The sequence below is a fragment of the Lagopus muta genome, chromosome 29 (assembly GCF_023343835.1).
Source record: "Lagopus muta isolate bLagMut1 chromosome 29, bLagMut1 primary, whole genome shotgun sequence".
Classification (NCBI taxonomy): Eukaryota; Metazoa; Chordata; class Aves; order Galliformes; family Phasianidae; genus Lagopus; species Lagopus muta.
In genome coordinates, this window is record NC_064461.1 from 219,756 (window position 1) to 238,233 (window position 18,478).

Below are 18,478 nucleotides of genomic sequence, written 5' to 3' on the forward strand. Positions count from 1 at the left end.
TGGTCTAGTACTGGATATAGAGGCAGGGAGGCTGGATCTTGATGATCCCTTGAGGTCCCTTCCAACCCAGACTCTTCTATGATTCTATGAGAAGCGCTGGTTTCTGTCTTCTCCATAAGTAGCCCTTCTTAATTTAATTGTTTCAATATCTAATGATACTTTCTAGATCGTGGCTGTTCTCAGCCTAAAATGGTTACTACTTATCAGCATTCTTAACTTGTTGCACTGCTGATTCCCTCCCACAGCCTGTTGAACCTCGCTGAAAGCTGTAACCTGAACTCAAATCCATGTTAGGACTCCAATTTTAATCCTCAGCACTGGCAAAACTGAAGCACAGGATGAAGTGAGTTACCTTATCTCACGTGGTTAGAAGTGGGTCAGAACTGGGATGGAGATACACCCATCTTTTATTAGTCCCATTGTTTATCATTCACATTACAGTATCTTATATCTGAAACCACACAGCTCTTTAAAACCATACCTGATATCAAGAACAGATTTTCTTGGGCATTGATTAATTATAGATTGACAAGCAGTCCTTGCCCTGAATTGTGCCCACACTAATTAGGCGATGCAAACAGAGTGAAGGAGAAGCAATAATTTCCTTCACTTTATCAGCACGAAACTGATATGGAAGAGATTAAGGGATGGCAGGAGGGTCCACACGAATCCCAACATTTGCCCCTTGAGTTTGCGGGAGAAAGACAAGAAATCTCCCTGACTTTTCTCCATCCAAACGTCTTGTTTTAGCTATGTGTCTTTGTTGTCTTCTCCCACCCTCACGGCTGCATCTTCAGCTTTTGCCAATTGCCCCAGTTCCTGACTTTGAAGGTAAGGAGAAGGCAATGACAGAAGGTATTGGCAGCTGAGGAGCTGGGTTTAAGTGTTTAGGTTCCCCTTGGGCAGGGGGAAGACCCGCTGCCACGTATCAGTTTGAAGGCAGCGATCCTCAATGCAGCCCATCCTAGCACCCACATAGAGCTGGAGAGAGAACATTTATATGTTCCTCCTAGAATCTGCACTGTCTAAAACACATCTTAAACAAAAACAGCAAAGTGGCTTTTCAACAAGAATATCTGAGCTCCAGTACCCATAGGCTTTTGTAAATATTTAGAGCACATTCTTTGACTGTTCAAAGGCAAAAGGCATTACTGTCTGTGAAACAGCTGAAGGTGAGAGCATCAAACAAATATTTCAAGTTGAATTGTTTAATGTGTCAATTCTCATAGTATTAAAAAAGAAATGCTTGTCAGTATGAAATTGACACTTCCTAGAGTTCTGAGGGAATCCTATATTCCCTTCCCAGCCTAAATGAACTGTTGGCCTGAATGCTAACGTCGTTTGCAAATGCCAGTGTTTGCCTCTGAAGTGTAAAACTTCAATTGACTTAAAGTACAACAGAAAGTATATTTCTGGAAGAGCATCCCCTTACCACTTCTTAAGTTTAACCTATTGTTTGATTAATATTTAGATAGCAATAAGTAATTGATTCGAAATTGACTTACCCGGATCACCAAGGAGAAGAGTTTAAGAAAAGTGATTAGGAGAGTTCTACGTAGCAAATGCTTTTATACACTTAGTCAAATTGCCTGGAGGATGTGACACCCTTTTTGCATGAAGTCTTAATTAGTTGCAAAACAAAGTTTGCTGCATGCATAACTTCTGCAAGTAATGAAACTGTTTTGCTTGCTGTTTGTTTGCCGGCTATTGGATCTTCACAAAGTGTGCTAACGTGCTGCTACACCCTGCAGGCAGGATTCACTTCAACATCTCATGGGTCAAAAAGAACTAGATAGTCTCCATTAACCACATTTCAGTTATATTATGACTTGATTAAGCTTTCATTTATACACTTCAATCTGAAAGGAACTGAATGGAGCATCAGCAGTAGCACTTGCTGTCAGGGAAAAGCATTTTATTTTCTTTTAGTGAGTTTGCACTCCTGTGCAGCATAGAAGAGGGGAAAGTTTACCTCTGAAATGTGTTACAGTGTGACACGAAGCTGTTATGTGAATATACATGCTAAAGGGAAGAGCTAACATTCGTAGCCATTTCCCCATGAGGCTGACCATCTCAGTGCAGAACTGATTTCTGGGGAGAAACCTCTGTTATTTAACATCCTCTTCAGTCCTTACAAACAGAAGTTGCATGGGTCTGAAGTGGAGCATGCAGATTTGCTTTGGCCATGTTGCAATTAAAGGAAGGCAGATGTCACCCACGTTTTTTGTCACTGACTCAAAGTGAAGTCACGGAGAATCATGGGACTGTGTTTTTTTTTTTGTTGTTGTTCTTTTTTTTTTTCTTTTAATAGTTTATGGACTGGGTTGAAAAGGGCAGTACTACAGGAAAGGAAGATTGCAAGAGATTGCACTGCACGCTGAAACTGGTCTTTCCATCCAGCCTTTGTTTGCTTTCTATGACTTCCGGAGAAGGCAGTGTGGATGGGAGTGTTTTTGATGTCATTCACTGACACAGCAGCTCATAAATCAGAAACAGTTTAGTATTGTTTTGGTTTTTTTCCAAATAAAATTACATCAAAGGTATTCTTAATTAAGATCTTATTGCAAGGGCATAGTTCATTTACATGCTGAGGAACACTTCAGCAGAATAGAACTCAGTGTGTTGCATTAACGTACAGTCAAAATGATTTATCTGCACAAATGACTGAGAACCACTCAATCTTTTGTGCTGGTTCAGGAGTCCATGTAAATATTTCAGCCTTAGGACCCTTTGAACAACTTATCAAGCTACAGATAGTTTGATGTGAAGGAAAGCTTTAGGAAATGGTTACAAACAAAAGAATCATCCTTCCTAGTTTGCAAGGCAAGAAGGGCAAGCGTGTCATTGCCCATGAGGATGGCTTGACTTTGCTTGGAATACAAAGGGAAGTGATTGCATTGACAGAAGGGTCTTGAGGTTACTGGAGCATCTGCCATCATTCGTCCAGCATATTTCAAAACCAAATGTCTGCTTGAGGCTATGGGGTGAAAAAAGGTTACCTGTTCCTCCTGTGTAACACAGGTGAGATATTGCTTCTATTCACAGAAGGCAAATATCGTGCAGATTAAGAGCTCTGTTTCTTGATTGTCTCTTGTGTTGCTCCTGACTGTGAATAGACATCTGTGGAGGAATATTATGCATGCAGTGACACTTCTCTTCTGCCAGAAGGTGGCAAGTTTGGAAGAAAAGTGGATTTCTGTTTAATCTCATTTCTCTATTGGCTTTTTTTTCCCAACTTTTTTTTTTTTTTTTAATCATCTCCTACCCAGAATATGTTTTAGGGCCATAGTAAGAAATGGATGGGGAAAAATTGGTTTCTAATTAGGAGTAGGATTTCTGAACGAGTAAAAGGGGAATAAAGGTAACTGGGGATATCCTAAAAATCTACCTGTATCATTTATCTGCCTAAGCACTGCTTTGCCAAAGAGGGACTGTATAACATCACAGCCATGCATTGGAATTCATCCAGCTGGAGTGCTGCAGGTATAGAATCACACACACATTTGGTGATCCATATACATTTATTTAGAGGACTCCTTCAGAATAATTCACTCATTACGATTTTCACTGTTGCAATTTGACTACAGAGGGAGTGATTGGTTGTATTAATGCAAGATGTGATAATACACGTGTGTGTTGTATTAATACACCGTGTGCTGCTCACAATCCAAGTAGAGATAAACCTGGAAAACTTACCTGTGGTAAAAGGCATTTTTAGCCAATTGTAACACAGCACTGGTGCTGTTCCTAGCAGAGAGAGCTATTATATGCTAAAGGTCCTTTAATGACAGCAAGTGCCCATTTGTTAATTTTATTGGCAAAGAAGAGGACCAGCTGTGTTGGTGGTGCAGGTGTAGATCCTGCTGGTGGGAGAGCCCATGGGGTTGGTGTGGAGGAGTTTCTTTCCCAAAGCATTGAGTTGCTTTGGGCACCACCTGAAGCAGTGTGATGCCCCATAGAGGCTTTGCTGCCATTGCTTCAGGCAAATGGATACGGACCTGGGTAACAGCACAGGGAGATAATGGCACAAAACCCTTAGCTGCCAACCATACTCATCTCTAATGTCACCACCACTCTTCCACACCTCCTCTCTCTCTCCTGGAATGCCCCAGGGTGGGTCAGTGCTTTGTGTCACATTGCATCGTGGGGATCCACGGGACTTTTAGTTTCTTTGCAGTTTGGGGCACTGTGTTAAATAGTACCCAACACTTCCCTTGCAGCTAAATTTTTCATTGCCTTGAGCCAATTTTAATTCTAGCTATTATCTAGGTTTAATAAAGTGAAGCACAGAGGCTAAATGCATCACCAGAGGTCACTTGGTGAGTGAATGGAACAGTCTGGAGTAAAACAGGCTTTCCTCTTCGGCGTTTATTATATTTATAATTGGAATTCCAGCAAATGTTTGAAGCTTTAACTGAGATTGCATTGCACTGGGCCAATAAAGGACAAGTCCTTGCACTGAACAACAAACACTGGAACCGATTAGACCTGAGAAACAAAGGAGAAGGGGATTATTATCTCTTTTACAAATGCAACTATAATGCACGAGGATTAAGGGAGGGGCTGTCAGCACAGGAAAGCACAGTGAGCAATTTTTGACACGTCCTGAAATGACTTCACCAATGTTAACATAGGAAATGTGTGGCAGTCAGGAAGTAAACACAGACCATGTTTCAATAAATGACAGAGCTCCAAGAGTAGCCATCAGAGTGGTATTGTCCCATGCTGTTTCCATGATAAAACTGAAGATTTGGTGCAAAAACTCAGTCCCAAGGTTGTCTGCAGTGTGTGTGACCATGACTAATCCAGTGGTTTGGGTAACAGCACGTTGTTCTCTCTGGGATATTTGTTTCTAGAAAAAGAGCTCTGAAATTGAATCTGAAGGAATAAGTGGCCTCACTATGGCCTTCCAGTACTCGGAGGGAATGTATAAACAGGAGGGGGAATGAGTGTTTATATGGGTTGATAGTGATAGGAAAAGAGTCAGGGTAGTATGGTTGGGTTGCAGTTGGACTTGATGATCTTTGAGGTTTTTTCCAACCTGAGCAATTCTATGATTCTATTAATGATTTTCAACTAAGGCAGGGAGGTTTAGGTTAGATATTAGGAGGAAGTTTTTCACACTGAGGGTGGTGATGCATAGGAACAGGTTGCCCAAGGAGGCTGTGGATTCCCACTCCCTGGAAGCATTCAAGACCAGGCTGGATGTGGCTCTGAACAGCCTGGTCTGCTGGTTGGTGACCCTGCACACAGCAGGGGGTTGAAATGATGTGATCTTTAAGGTCCTTTTCAACCCAGGTCATTCTGTGATCCTATGGTAAGCATCCAAGAGGATTATAAATGCTACCTGAAGTGAAGGTAATGCTGCTGTGAAGGTTAACTTGTTCAGACCAAAGCATAACATTTCAATAGGGCTGGAGATTCTATCTGTGCTTTTTCTTTTTTTCTTTTTTTTTTTTCTTCATAGAACAGAAAAAGGTGCCAAGCTTTTCAAAGCTCTCTGAAGGATTTAGGATATGATCTCCAGTTAAAATCTATGTTGGCTTTTATGTTTTTTTTTGAAACCTGAGCTGCCATTTAAGCAAACTGCAATTACCGATGCCTAGGAGTTAATGACTATGGGATAATGATCTTTAATGAAAAGGAATCCCCTTAATAAAAATCTACACTGGGAGTCATCCTTTAGGTGATAGTTGGTTAAAAGAGAAAGAATTGTCTTACTGTGAATTTATGTGCTTTTCTGAAGAGAATAGTTAGAGAGAAACAAAGGAAAGAATAAGCAGAAAAGTAAGAAGCTTATATTGTGGAAATGTTCTTTAACTGACTGAAGGATTAAAGATGTTTTTGTGCTTGAGGTCCTATTTATCCATGCAGGTTTCTACTTCCACCTGCTCGTGTGTGCCGGGCTGCACACAAAAGAACACAGATTCATATTCTGCCTGTGGGTTTCTTTCCTTGGAAATGTAGAAGACCCTAAGCCATCTCTCGAGTCATTCTCCTGACTCTGGAAACAGCCTCTGGAATTGAAGAATATTCCTTTCGTTGCTCCTTTTTCAACATGAGCATATGAATGCTACAGGTCTTTCTAAGCCCCCTTCCCAAAATGCAAATGAAATGAAAGATGAGCAGATCATTCATTCATACGCAAATGTTCTTCCCTGTTTAGGCATACATAGACAGTGAGCAAATAGGTTTTCATTCAAGTGGCTTTTGAGAAGATGGTTTTGTACGAAAAGGTTCAGACTTGCTCTACAATGTGATTTCAGGCTGCCTATTTTTGAGATGCCTGCCAACATTGCAAAGCTACTCCAATCAAAAGCCAAAAAAAAAAAAAAAGCATGTGATGCAAGCACCTTAACACATAACTAGAGAATGTATATTAATAACCTTGACACCTATTTCAGGGTGACTTTGTAACTTTGCTTTAAAATGCTGCAATCGTGCTGGATACTTAAAATACGGTAATAAGCATTTTGCATGTATAAATCGTTAATGAAGGCTTGCAAAGTGCATAGAAGTCCTTTAATCAGAAACTTCTGTCAGCTGTTTCCAATGGCTGTCATTGCTCTGGGATCTTTACAAAGGCATCTACATCACAGGAATAATTCAGAAGATGAGAATAAGGGATTGAATTAGTTATATTAAAAAAAAAGAGAGAGAAAGAGAATACCAGCAATTAAGGAAATTAAATGGTTTTTAGAGAAAGATGGTGGAGCACAAATAATTTTTATGCTAGAATCTCCCTGTCTCTCACAAGAGAGATTCCCAGCCACCTTACCTTCCGCACCTTGTCCAAAGAGACTGACTCGCATAGTTCAGGAGATTGTAAATGAAACCTGCCAGGAGTTTTTCACACCCAGCTACAAATGTAATCCTGGCATTATGAGAGAGAAAGAGTCATCCTGGCTCATCAGCTTTGTCCAAACAGCTGACTGCTATGATTGTCTGCCTCCAGATTATGCCGCAGGTCTCCAGGGCAGAATGAAGATCTCCTGCTATGGAGGAGAGCTAAAATGAGGGAACAAAGAAAATATAAAATCCTTTCTCCTATATAGCAGATCATATGTGCTTACTCCCCCCAAGCATGTAGGGTCCTCAGGCATTGCCAGTGGCAGAGGGGACTGTCCTTATTTTACGGCCATATATTCAATATTGCTTCATGCAGAGCCCAGTGATTCCCTATCATCTTTCCTCTGAGATCCCCATGAGTCTCTTTGGAGCCAGGTGAAAGCTGTAAGTGAAGACTGTCCCAGTCTGTCTGGGAAGACAGAATGAGAACATTGCCCAGATCGCTCCTGATTAAGCCAGAGTGCTTTAAACAATACTGATTTTTTTAGAAAACATTTGCCTTGAAAACAAGACATCTGAGGGGCTCTACATTTAGATCCCAAAATAATTATTACTGAAATATAAGAAAGGAAAATAATCCATCATGGATATGACTTTTATCCAAAATATGGTTACCGTGACTTCTACTCTTGGTGGTAAAAATCATTGTAATGATGGATGTCCATGGAATGGAGTTGACCTACATCTATTGGGGTAACCTGAGACTGTTTAAGGTGTGATTGGGTTTTAGTGTGAACACAATGTTGGGAAAAAATTGCATTATGAGGCAAGAAATCATGACCTGATTAAGAGCTGATGAGAGGAATGACATGCGTGACTGTGATCTGTTTATCTTGAAGGGATGCTGTTGCACAACTCATGGGTGTCTGAAGCCAGAACCATATTTTAAGTATAATAGCACTGCACTCTGCATATATAAATCATTAATGAATACCTGTGATATGACATTTGATCTAAGGAGGCCATGGAGCTTCCTGATAAGAGTTACTGCCCCAGGCATCCTTCCAACACACCTTATAATTTAGAAGAGATTTGCAGAAAAAAAAAAATTACCATTCTATGAGAGAAGCAAACAAGCAGCAGGTAAACAATCCCAGATGGGGAAATCTGGAGGGCAGATCTCAGGGTACATGAAGCACTTTCCCTGATGAGCTCCTCCTGTGGACTGTCAAATGCAGCTTCTGCCACAAAGATGAGCTACGCAAGGGGGCAGGAAAAAATGCTGTCATCAGTGGTGGCTGCAGCTTTTCACCCTGATTCTTGCTGACAGACCCCTTAATGAGGGTCACTGCCCTAGTGAGCATCCTGGGGGCTAACCAGAGCTTGAAGAGAGATGCTTTACCCATCAGAAAAGGTGAGGAAGGTTAGAAAGGCCATTTTCTAAAATAATAATCTAAGTTGTCTAGACAGCACATCGGTACATTATAATTGCTTTTATTTCAGACTTCAATGGAAGGAAAATCTCTAACCCTTCCTTCTAAGACCAGAAGGAGCCCACCTGCTGTGGGATCACTGGGTGTGATCTCGGGCTGTAAACCTGGAGCAGACATTTGGCTCCAGCTCTGCAGGTAAATGACTTCAGTCTGTCTTCTCTCAGCAGACATAAGGAAATTACTCTTCACTGAGATGGGCTGGTGAAACACAAAGGGGGAGAAGCAAAAAGTGGCAGAATTTGTATAAAACACGTATTTTTGAAATGGCAACAGGTACAGCAGCAGGGTGATTCTTGGGAAATTGGCCAGTTTGTGTTGATGGTCTCCAAAAAAGCACATTCCAACTTTATTTTGCTGCCCGATGCTGCTGCATTACATAGAAAAATTCGGAGTGGCTGAAGATCTGCTCCAGAAGTTTTTAAATGCTGCCATTATGACCCACAAAATGACTTTTTAATGAAAAATTTAATAACGCTGGTTATTAAATATTGTCTGCTTAGGGAGTAACCATGACTCTCAAATTTAAAGTGAAGTTATTATCCAAGTGACATACCTGTTTAAACTTTGTCATATACTTGGAATATTTACATAGTATATGTACTTTATGTCTCAAGCATTAATGAATATTTGGGACTAACTTTGAAGCTTGATTCTTTAAAGAAGCCGAGGAAGAAGCTTCAGTATTGTTGTACAGCCCCAGGGATCTGCAGACAGACACACCTGGGTGGCTTCTAAAGGTATAATGGAAGTAAATGAAAGATGGCGATGGTGATATTGGTAGAAACTTAAGGTAGAGGTAGAAAACTTTAGCTTAAGCCAAGTATACCCTTCCAGAAGTAAATAATATTTTGTACGAACGTTTCCTAGAACTGATCATAGAATCATAAAATGACTTGGATTGGAAGGGACCCCAAGGATCATCCAGCTCCAAACCCCCTGCCACAGTCAGGGCTGCCAACCTCCATATCAAATACTAGATCAGTCTGCCCAGGGCTCCATCCAACCTGGCCTTGAACACCTTCAGGGATGGGGCATCACGTATTTCACCTCAGTGACAGTCATGGGCTGCATTCTCGAGAATTTCTTCTTGTTTTATGGTTGTCAAATCTTTTGAGAACGAGAGTGAGCTTGACTATTGAATACAGAAAAATAAATACTAAACTCTTAGAGTAATAATGACCAAATAACATCATGGGATGTGGTATTTTGTAGTAACACTGTTAAAAAATTAATTTTGATTCCTTCATATTCAGTTCAATTCTTGTTTTACTGCAGGTGTGATGAATTAGGCACCATTTTCATAAATGAAATGAAACTCAGAAATGTTTGCTTCAGACATTCTTCATTTTTCTTCATTTGCTTAAGCTAAAATTACCAACACAAATTATTTGAGTCTAATAGAAGTGATTGTCTGGTACACCACCTCAATGAAGCATTTGTTTTTCCTGTGTTATGGTATGGTAATAAATCAACAAATGATGTGTCCAAGCAATTACATGGATGCCATCTTCCCATGTGAAGTAAATTGGTTTAATTTCTTTCCTATAGAAGAGGTGTCTGAATAACATAAGTGGAGATTCTGGGCACAAAATTGTTACTCCTGTACATAAAACCTTAGCATAATACACCTCTAATTAGACATGGGAAATAACGAGGTCAATAGCCCATACCCAATAATATCCAGCACTGGATAGTGAGAAGTATCTTTTCCATAGAGAAGTGCTTTGTAAAATAATTTTGACTTGCTTTAAAAAACTGTTTGTTTGTTGTACTGAATTCCTAAGTCAGCATTTCTTAAAAGGAGCAAATGAAAGGTCTGCATTATGGAGGGATGTGACTTGGTTCTTTCAATGTAAAATTTATTTCAAAGATGCGAGGTGTGTGACAATTCAATGTGAAATACGCTTGGTGCATTTTTTCTTGGTCATGTACTAATTTAGGATGTCTCCCTTTATTCTGATTTCTAAATGGCCCCATGAAAGACAAGCCAATGGTAAAGTGACACAGAGTGAAGAAAGAAAGCATTACTTTCCAAGCAGAGTACCATTAATGTACAAATTATGAGAATAAACAGTACTCTGCTTGAGACATCGTTTGCAACATTAGTGAAGATAAAATGAAAGGATCAGAGGAGGAATGGGCATCCCATAAGCAAGGAAATGAAAGGGAAGCATTGCAAGGATCAATGCTAAAACTGTGTCTCTAGTGGGGAATGATTTGCATGCAAAGTGAGCATGTTGCTGGCACACAAATTACAAGAGAAACAGGAACTATAGGCCTGGGGCGGTCCAGATCAGTATAAAAGCCAGTCCAGCACCAAGCTCCCTCATCCACTTCTCTTGCCTTCTCCTCCTTGGTGAACAAGGTGAGCTGCAGTGGCTTTCTCCTCACTCTTTCTTTCTCTGCTTTTCCTCTTGCTCTTCTGGCTTCCACTGACTCTTTGCCTGTGTGCAGGCCTTGCTCCTTGATGGTGCACCCATTACTCTCTTCTGCTTTCCAGTGTGGGGGGAGGTGGGAGAAGGCCTTGGGCTGACTCTGATGGGGCTCTTGAGGATCTGGATTGCCAGACCTCTCTATGTCCCTGCACTACTGGTCCTTTTCCCCAGATTGTGCCTCTTTATTTGGCAAGAAGGCTGCCAGGCTGCATCTCATGCTGTGTTTTTCTGTTCCCTCTCCAGGTCCACCTCCATCCCACAGCCATGTCCTGCTTCGATCTGTGCCGTCCCTGTGGCCCGACCCCGCTGGCCAACAGCTGCAACGAGCCCTGTGTGCGCCAGTGCCAGGACTCCCGGGTGGTGATTGAACCCTCTCCTGTGGTGGTCACCCTGCCTGGACCCATCCTCAGCTCCTTCCCCCAGAACACCGCTGTGGGCTCCTCAGCATCTGCTGCTGTTGGCAACATCCTGAGTGCTGAAGGCGTGCCCATCTCTGGTGGCTTTGGCCTCTCTGGCCTGGGCAGCCGCTTCTCTACCAGGAGGTGCCTGCCCTACTAAGGATGCCATGAATTTCCCGTGAGCCCATTGCCCAGGAAGACCGAAGCCAGATGCCAGATTGAGGATAGAGCTGTTGGCCAGTGTTTCCAGATGGGCTGAGCACCCTCATGCCCTCCTGTAAAGAGAGGGAAGCCAGGGTGCCAGCTTATGTGTCTGGAAACACGGCCTGCAGATGTCTTCTCCTGCTTCCTTCTCATCATCATGAGTTCATATTGTCTCCTGCTGTCCTGTGCCATGGGTTTGTCCTGAAGCCAGCTGAGATGGCTCTGCTTCTTCTTTCTCTCACCATATGAGGGAGAAAGATATGCATCTCATTTTGGTGAAGGGGTGTAAGATCCCTTTATCATGCACTGTTTTTTTTTTCTATCTTCAGATTCAATAAAATTTGTGCTGCATTATAATCTCAATTTATTTGTGTTTCTTCACTGTTGCAATGCCCAAGCATGCTCTCCAAGGTGAAAGGTGATGTTCTGGACTGCAATGTTCAGTTCTGCTCCCAGATCTTCCCTCTACTTCTACTCCCCACTTTTTGGTTCCTCAGCAATGATAAGACTGCTACACAGTCACTGCCTGTGTTTGTAGGACCACTGAGCTGTAACTATGAATTGAAGGTGTTTGGGAATTCAGTGTTTGACCCTTGCACACATGAGGAAAAGAGAAATTTTCTTGATGGCAGTCATTGCATCTTTTAGCCCTTCTGCCCCAAACTGCCAGAGCACCAATGTTAGGGAGGGACACAACCTAGCCCATGTGTGGTGTGGCCTATATTAATTGCGTTTCACTTTACCACATGTGATGATTGCTTCTGCCTAAGGGAGTGCAGGGAGAAAGAAGCTATGTAGTTCTTCCCATATGCTCTAGTGATGCTTTTGTCTGTGCCTCCCAGTCCTGTTTGAGGCACTGAGGGGTGGCTCTCCTGCTGTGCCAAATGCTGTGGGCCGGAGGAACCCCAGGCATGGGCTGGAGGAACCCCAGGCACCTGTACAGGCTGGGAGGAGCGGTCCTTGAGAGCAGCTCGGCAGAGAAGGACCTGGGGGTCCTGATGGACGAGAGACTGAACATGAGCCAGCAGTGCGCTCTGGCAGCTTGAAAGGCAAATGGGATCCTGGGCTCCATCAGGAGAGGGGTGGTCAGCAGGGACAGGGAGGTGATTGTCCCTCTCTACTCGGCTCTTGTGAGGCCCCATCTGGAGTCCTGTGTCCAGGTGTGGAGCCCTCAGTACAAGAAAGACATTGAGATTTTGGAAAGGGTCCAGAGGAGGGCAACTAAGATGATCAGGGGGCTGGAGCACCTCCCCTATGAGGACAGGCTGAGGGAGTTGGGCTTGTTCAGCCTGGACAAGAGAAGGCTGCAGGGTGACCTCATTGCAGCCTATCAATACCTGAAGGGAACCTACACCCAGGAGGGGAGTAAACTCTTCAAAAGGGCTGACAACAGCAGGACTAGGGGAAATGGATCCAAGTTGAAGGAGGGAAGATTTAGGTTGGATGTTAGGGGGAAGTTCTTTACTAGGAGAGTGGTTAGGCCCTGGAACAGGCTGCCCAGGGAGGTTGTGGATGCCCCGTCCTTGGACGTGTTTAAGGCCAGGTTGGACGGGGTCCTGGGCAACCTGATCTGAGTGTGTATGTTTGGTGGCCCTGCTAGGCAGGGGGGTTGGAACTACATGATCCTTGGGGTCCCTTCCAACCCGGGTGATTCTGTGATTCTGTGTGATTCTGTGGGAAGCCCTGCAATGCCCTTCACTGTAGGTAAAGGCCTTGTCTTCCATAACAAGTAGCTTTTGTGAAAAAAAGTCCTGAGCCTGAATGTGCAAGAAGCCCCTCAGGAAATGTACTCTTTGCCAACAGTCATGAGTCACTGTGAGCTTTGAGCTGGAGCAAAGTGTGCTGAAAAGCTGTAACAGGGGAGGGAAGGCAACGTCTGCAGTACACGGTGAGGGGAGCAGGGTGCTGCAGGGCACCAGGGCCTTTGGGCAGACCACAACTGTGAGCACTGAGTGTAGGATTTCCACGTGGAAAATTGTATGAGAGTGATGAGATGCATATGGAGACCTTGACATCTACTTGCATCCACAGGTGTCTTGCTTATGTTCTTGGTCAAAAGCAGCTGGTGGTGACTTTAGGTGTCCTATGGGATGCTAAAGTTTCCAAACTTTTTTAGTGATGTCTATTGAATTAGCATGGAGTTTCAAAGCAGAATTTGTTGAAAGCCTTGAAGAGAAAAAAGGAACAGTCCTGAGTCCACAGGAATGGCCTCTGGTGGTGTGTTGAGAAGCATCTCTCCTCTAAAAGCCATCTGCAGTCAGTTGGGGGCTACAGGAAACTTCACAGGTGGAGGAGAGAAGGTCAAAGAACGTGTGAATGTCTCCTGATGTTAAATTTTGGATAGTCTAAAACACAACAGGGTATATCCAACCTGCCTGGGAAGGCTCATACTTAATTTTGGCAGAGTTAGGTGAGACATGAAGCAATGGTGGCAGCTACTCCTCTCATAGGAAAATGTTTTTAAGACTTGTATTTTAGGATTGGAAGGCAACATGAGGCATGCATTTTTTAAATCTTCAAAGCAAAGCCCCTGAGGGTACATGGTTGGCATAAAATGCTGTAGTTGAATACTGCACACTGCTGGATGCATCATTTGCTTCTGCTGATGTATCATTTCCAATGGAAAAAGTTTGGTCTCTAATCCTGTCACTTAAAAGGAACTTCTGTGGCAAAATGCGTATGTCATGAAAAGTTAAATGAAAAGGGAGAATTGCAGGGAAGAAAAATCAGTGTCCCTATTTACTTAATTCCCAAGTTTTGCATACACGATGAGCTTGGGTATCTCACAGTAATGGTAGCTCTAGGCCTGGGGCGGTGCAGATTGGTATAAAAGCCAGTCCAGCACCAGGTTCCCTCATCCACTTCTCTTGCCTTCTCCTCCTTGGTGCACAAGGTGAGCTGCAGTGGCTTTCTTCTCACCCTCCTCTTTCTCTGCTTCTCCTCTTGCTCTTCTGTTTTCCAATATGCCTTTCCCTCTATGCAAGCCTTGATGTGAGCCTTGCTCCTTGATGAGGCTCCCACTGGCTCTGTTCTGCTTGCCAGAGTGGGGGTAGGTGGGAGAAGGCATTGGGCTGACTCTGATGGGGTTCCTGGGCATCCGGACTGCTATAGACTCTCCCTGCCCTAACACTATCTATCCCTGGTCACCATCCTGTGTATCCTCCCTTGCTGAGCAGGCTGCCAGCCTGCTGCTCTTGCTCTGAGTGTTTTTCTGTTCCCTCTCCAGGTCCACCTCCATCCCACAGCCATGTCCTGCTTCGATCTGTGCCGTCCCTGTGGCCCGACCCCGCTGGCCAACAGCTGCAACGAGCCCTGTGTGCGCCAGTGCCAGGACTCCCGGGTGGTGATTGAACCATCTCCTGTGGTGGTCACCCTGCCCGGACCCATCCTCAGCTCCTTCCCCCAGAACACCGCTGTGGGCTCCAGCACCTCCGCTGCTGTTGGCAGCATCCTGAGTGAGGAGGGCGTGCCCATCTCTGGTGGCTTTGGCTTCTCCAGCCTGGGCAGCCGTTTCTCTAGCAGGAGGTGCCTGCCCTACTAAGGATGAGGTGGAATTCCCATGAGCCCATTGCCCAGGGAAGCTTGAAGCCAGATGCCGGACTGAGGATGAAGCTGCTGGCCCGCGTTTTCAGATGGGCTGAACACTCTCATGCCCTGCTGCAAAGCCTGTGTTGTCTGAAAACATGGCCCTGTGATGTCATTTTCTTTTTCCACTTTCTTCTCATCGTCATGAGTCCATAGTATCTCCTGCTGTTCTGTACAATGGGTTCATCCTGAAGCAAGTTTAGATGCTCCTGCTTTTTCTCCCTCTCACCATGTGAGGAAGGAAGATATGCATCCCGTTCTGGTGAAGGGATGTCTGAATACCAGCTGCTCTTGTAGCAGCCTGGACCAGATCCCTTACCCCATGCATTGCTTTATTTTCTACCTTCAGACTCAATAAAATTATGCTGCATTGTTATCTCAGTCTCCTCTTGTTTCTTTCCTGTTGGGATCTTCACTCAAGCTGTCTAGGGAAAAATGTAATGCCCTGCTGTTGAAAATGGTTGATGGCTATTGTCCTAATTATATCTCCTTCCTGCTTTGAGTATTGGAGATGGACATTGGAGATGACATTTTGAACATGTTGAGACCCAGAACATTGTTGTTCTGCCAAGTGTTTCCATATGCTCCTTCAAATTTCATTTAAAGAATGAGCAAGGTTTTGATTTTGTCTTTCAGTTGTTGATGCAAACATCTGAATTGTTGAATTGTATGGTTTTGAGGCTAATGACCAACTGGTTGAAGCTCTGATGCAGTATTACCATTCTGAGCATATTTTTCTTCCCATTCCTCCATGAGCACCTGGCAAACCCTCGAAGTACAGAGTCCAAAAAGAGTCAAAGAGATAAGCTGGCATCTACTCCATACTTCTAATGGCAGATTTTGGCTCCAATTTTCAGTTCTCTTCTCGGAACCTACCATCCTCTTCTCTACTACTTCATGGGCAATCCTTGTCTCCTGGCCCTGTAGTCCTGTTTAAAGTAGAGTGAGAGTCCACTCCTGTGTTGTATCTTCTTGACAAAAGCATATTTCTATGCCAGATGGATACTATTGTATTTGATGGCTACTATTCTAACTTACATTCAGCAAGAATTCAAAAGGCCATGTCTGCTTGAGAGAATCAGTAAAAATCCACTTTGCTTCGTGCTTTATGGCATTCTGTGCCTTTTACTCAATACATGTCATGTCAAAATATATACCCAGACACAGAAGACAACATCCTTAGCATGAAGTCTGAGAAAGCAGGGTGTTGTAAAATGTTTGGGGTCTTATGTATACCCTCAACAAGGGGATCTGAGTTGGGAATATGGAGAGATGGTAGAAAAACACTTTTTTGCATGCAGTGTTTTGCTTGTTGAGGGTTTTTGAATGAAAGAAGCATGGATGGGACACCAATGTTCCATAAAGTTTGAGGATGACTAAGATACGTTAAAGTATGAATAAAATCCTTTTTCTTCATGCAGAGATGCTGTACTGCAATCACACTGAGGACTTATTCTGAATAGAGAGTTACTTAAATGAACATATCTTGTCACCCTAGAAGCTCCTTTCATCTTCCTAAATGAGAAATTTGGTTGTGCTTCTGTGATTACAGAGTTTCCTGTGTCTGATAAAGTCCCACTGTAATTGTGGAAGGCATTTTGTCCACTGTGGGATGAGGGCCTGGAAATGGCCTGAGATGTGTATGTCGGTTATCGCATGCCACGCAGTTTCTCCCCCTGGGCATGTGCTGCCTCAGGCCAACACTGCGTAGAGCTTGGTGTCCTCCTATGGCACATGTCCTTGGGGTGGACCTGACTCCTGCTGCTGTCCCAGCTGCCTTTGGTGGCTCTCCCAGACCTCATTTGTTTCTGGGTGGATGTATGTACAGCCTAGAAATGTTGCTGTGTGTTTGTCAGCGTGTACAGTGTCAGAACATAGGGGCAAAAAATGATCCAAGGCATGGGGACATAGGGAATGAAGAAGGAAGAATTTTGAAGAAACAAAATGGTTTTGTTAAGGTTTGCTTTCTGTAAGATAGCAGTAGAATCTAGCTAATACTGACTTTGGAAGAGTAACATCATTCTTTTCTGATATATACATTGTCTGGTGTTTGGGGATCAGCAAGCAATGCTGAAGGAGCTAAAAAGGCGAAGTGGACAGGCTAGCTTGACTGAGTGCAGTGACATATCGCATAAAGAGTTTGAAATACCTGACAGCACATTCTCCCTGCTGTAGAAATGATGCCGAGGAAAGCTTTAAAGTCCTTGGAGGCACTGAGTGCAATAGGTTTGACCAGTCCTTGGATAAAGAAGCTTTGCTCTTTAATCATATGTTTATAATGAAAAAAGAACAAAAACACAAACACATTCATAACAACAAAGCATAAAGACATACCTCAGAAGGGAAAAATGCTGATGTCACCTGAAAACATGGCAACATTCTAACTTGAAAAACAAGGGCCTGAATTTAGCATAATTACCAATGGAAATAGTGGCCTATAGTAATGTACCTTGAATGGAAACTGCATGAGGGAATGGGTAAGTAATGAAAATGGAAATAAAAAGGAAGCATTGCAGGGAAAATAAACAATCTAACTATTTATGTAATTGGAATGCTAAACATAAAATATGACCTTGTTGGTAAACACATTACAAGTGCAAATAGTACCTCACTGCCTAAGGCAGTCCTTACCAGTATAAAAGCCAGTCCAGCACCAGGCTGCCTCATCCACTTCTCTTGCCTTTTCCACTTTGGTGAACAAGGTGAGCTGCAATAGTCTTCTCCTCACTCTCTTCATTCTCTGCTTCTGTTCTTGCTCTTCTGGCTTCCAGTGAGTCGTTGCCTTCATGCAGACTTTGATGTGAGCCTTGCTCTTTGGTGGTGCTCCCACCAGCACTTTTCTGCTTGGAAGTGTGGGGGGAGGAGGGAGAAGGCAATGGGCTGACTCTGCTGGAGCTCCTGGGGATCAGGACACTCTCTGTACCCACACTGTTTGTACAACTACTCAGCCTGAGATTCCTCTGTTGGTGAGTATACCACCAGCTTACTGCTCATGCTGTGTGTGTTTTGCTGTCCTCTCCAGGTCCACCTCCATCCCACAGCCATGTCCTGCTTCGATCTGTGCCGTCCCTGTGGCCCGACCCCGCTGGCCAACAGCTGCAACGAGCCCTGTGTGCGCCAGTGCCAGGACTCCCGGGTGGTGATCCAGCCCTCTCCCGTCGTGGTCACCCTGCCCGGACCCATCCTCAGCTCCTTCCCCCAGAACACCGCTGTGGGCTCCAGCACCTCCGCTGCTGTTGGCAGCATCCTGAGTGAGGAGGGCGTGCCCATCTCCTCCGGTGGCTTTGGCCTCTCTGGCCTGGGCAGCCGCTTCTCTAGCAGGAGGTGCCTGCCTTAAGGATGAGGTGGAATTCCCATGAGCCCATTGCCCAGGAAGCTCAAAGCCAGGCACTGAACTGAGGACACAACTGCTGGCCAATGATTCCAGATGGGCTGAGCAACCTTGTCAGCTGTTACTGCTAGGGAATACAACCAGCAGATGTCTTCTGCTTCTACTTTCTTCCCAACATCACGCATTCATCTTGTGTCCTGCTGTCCTGTGCCTTGGGTTCATCCTGAAGCAAGTGGAGATGGC

The 18,478-nt window shown here is 44.0% G+C and overlaps 1 protein-coding gene across 19 annotated transcripts in view; it reads left to right on the plus strand.

Moving 5' to 3' along the window:
- The window catches only part of LOC125685776 (feather keratin 4), an 87,732-nt gene that overhangs the window by 10,292 nt on the left and 58,962 nt on the right, over window positions 1–18,478 (plus strand). Inside the window, exon 2 of one of the 19 annotated variants that reach the window (XM_048929158.1) lies at window positions 17,927–18,241. The exons of 16 other annotated variants lie outside the window; for them this stretch is intronic. In XM_048929158.1, coding sequence (XP_048785115.1) covers window positions 17,927–18,241 — 315 coding nt within the window. Of the gene's footprint in view, window positions 1–10,960; window positions 11,653–14,545; window positions 14,861–17,926; window positions 18,242–18,478 lie in introns of those variants that run through there. 2 more of the 19 variants (XM_048929159.1, XM_048929157.1) reach the window with 2 other exon arrangements.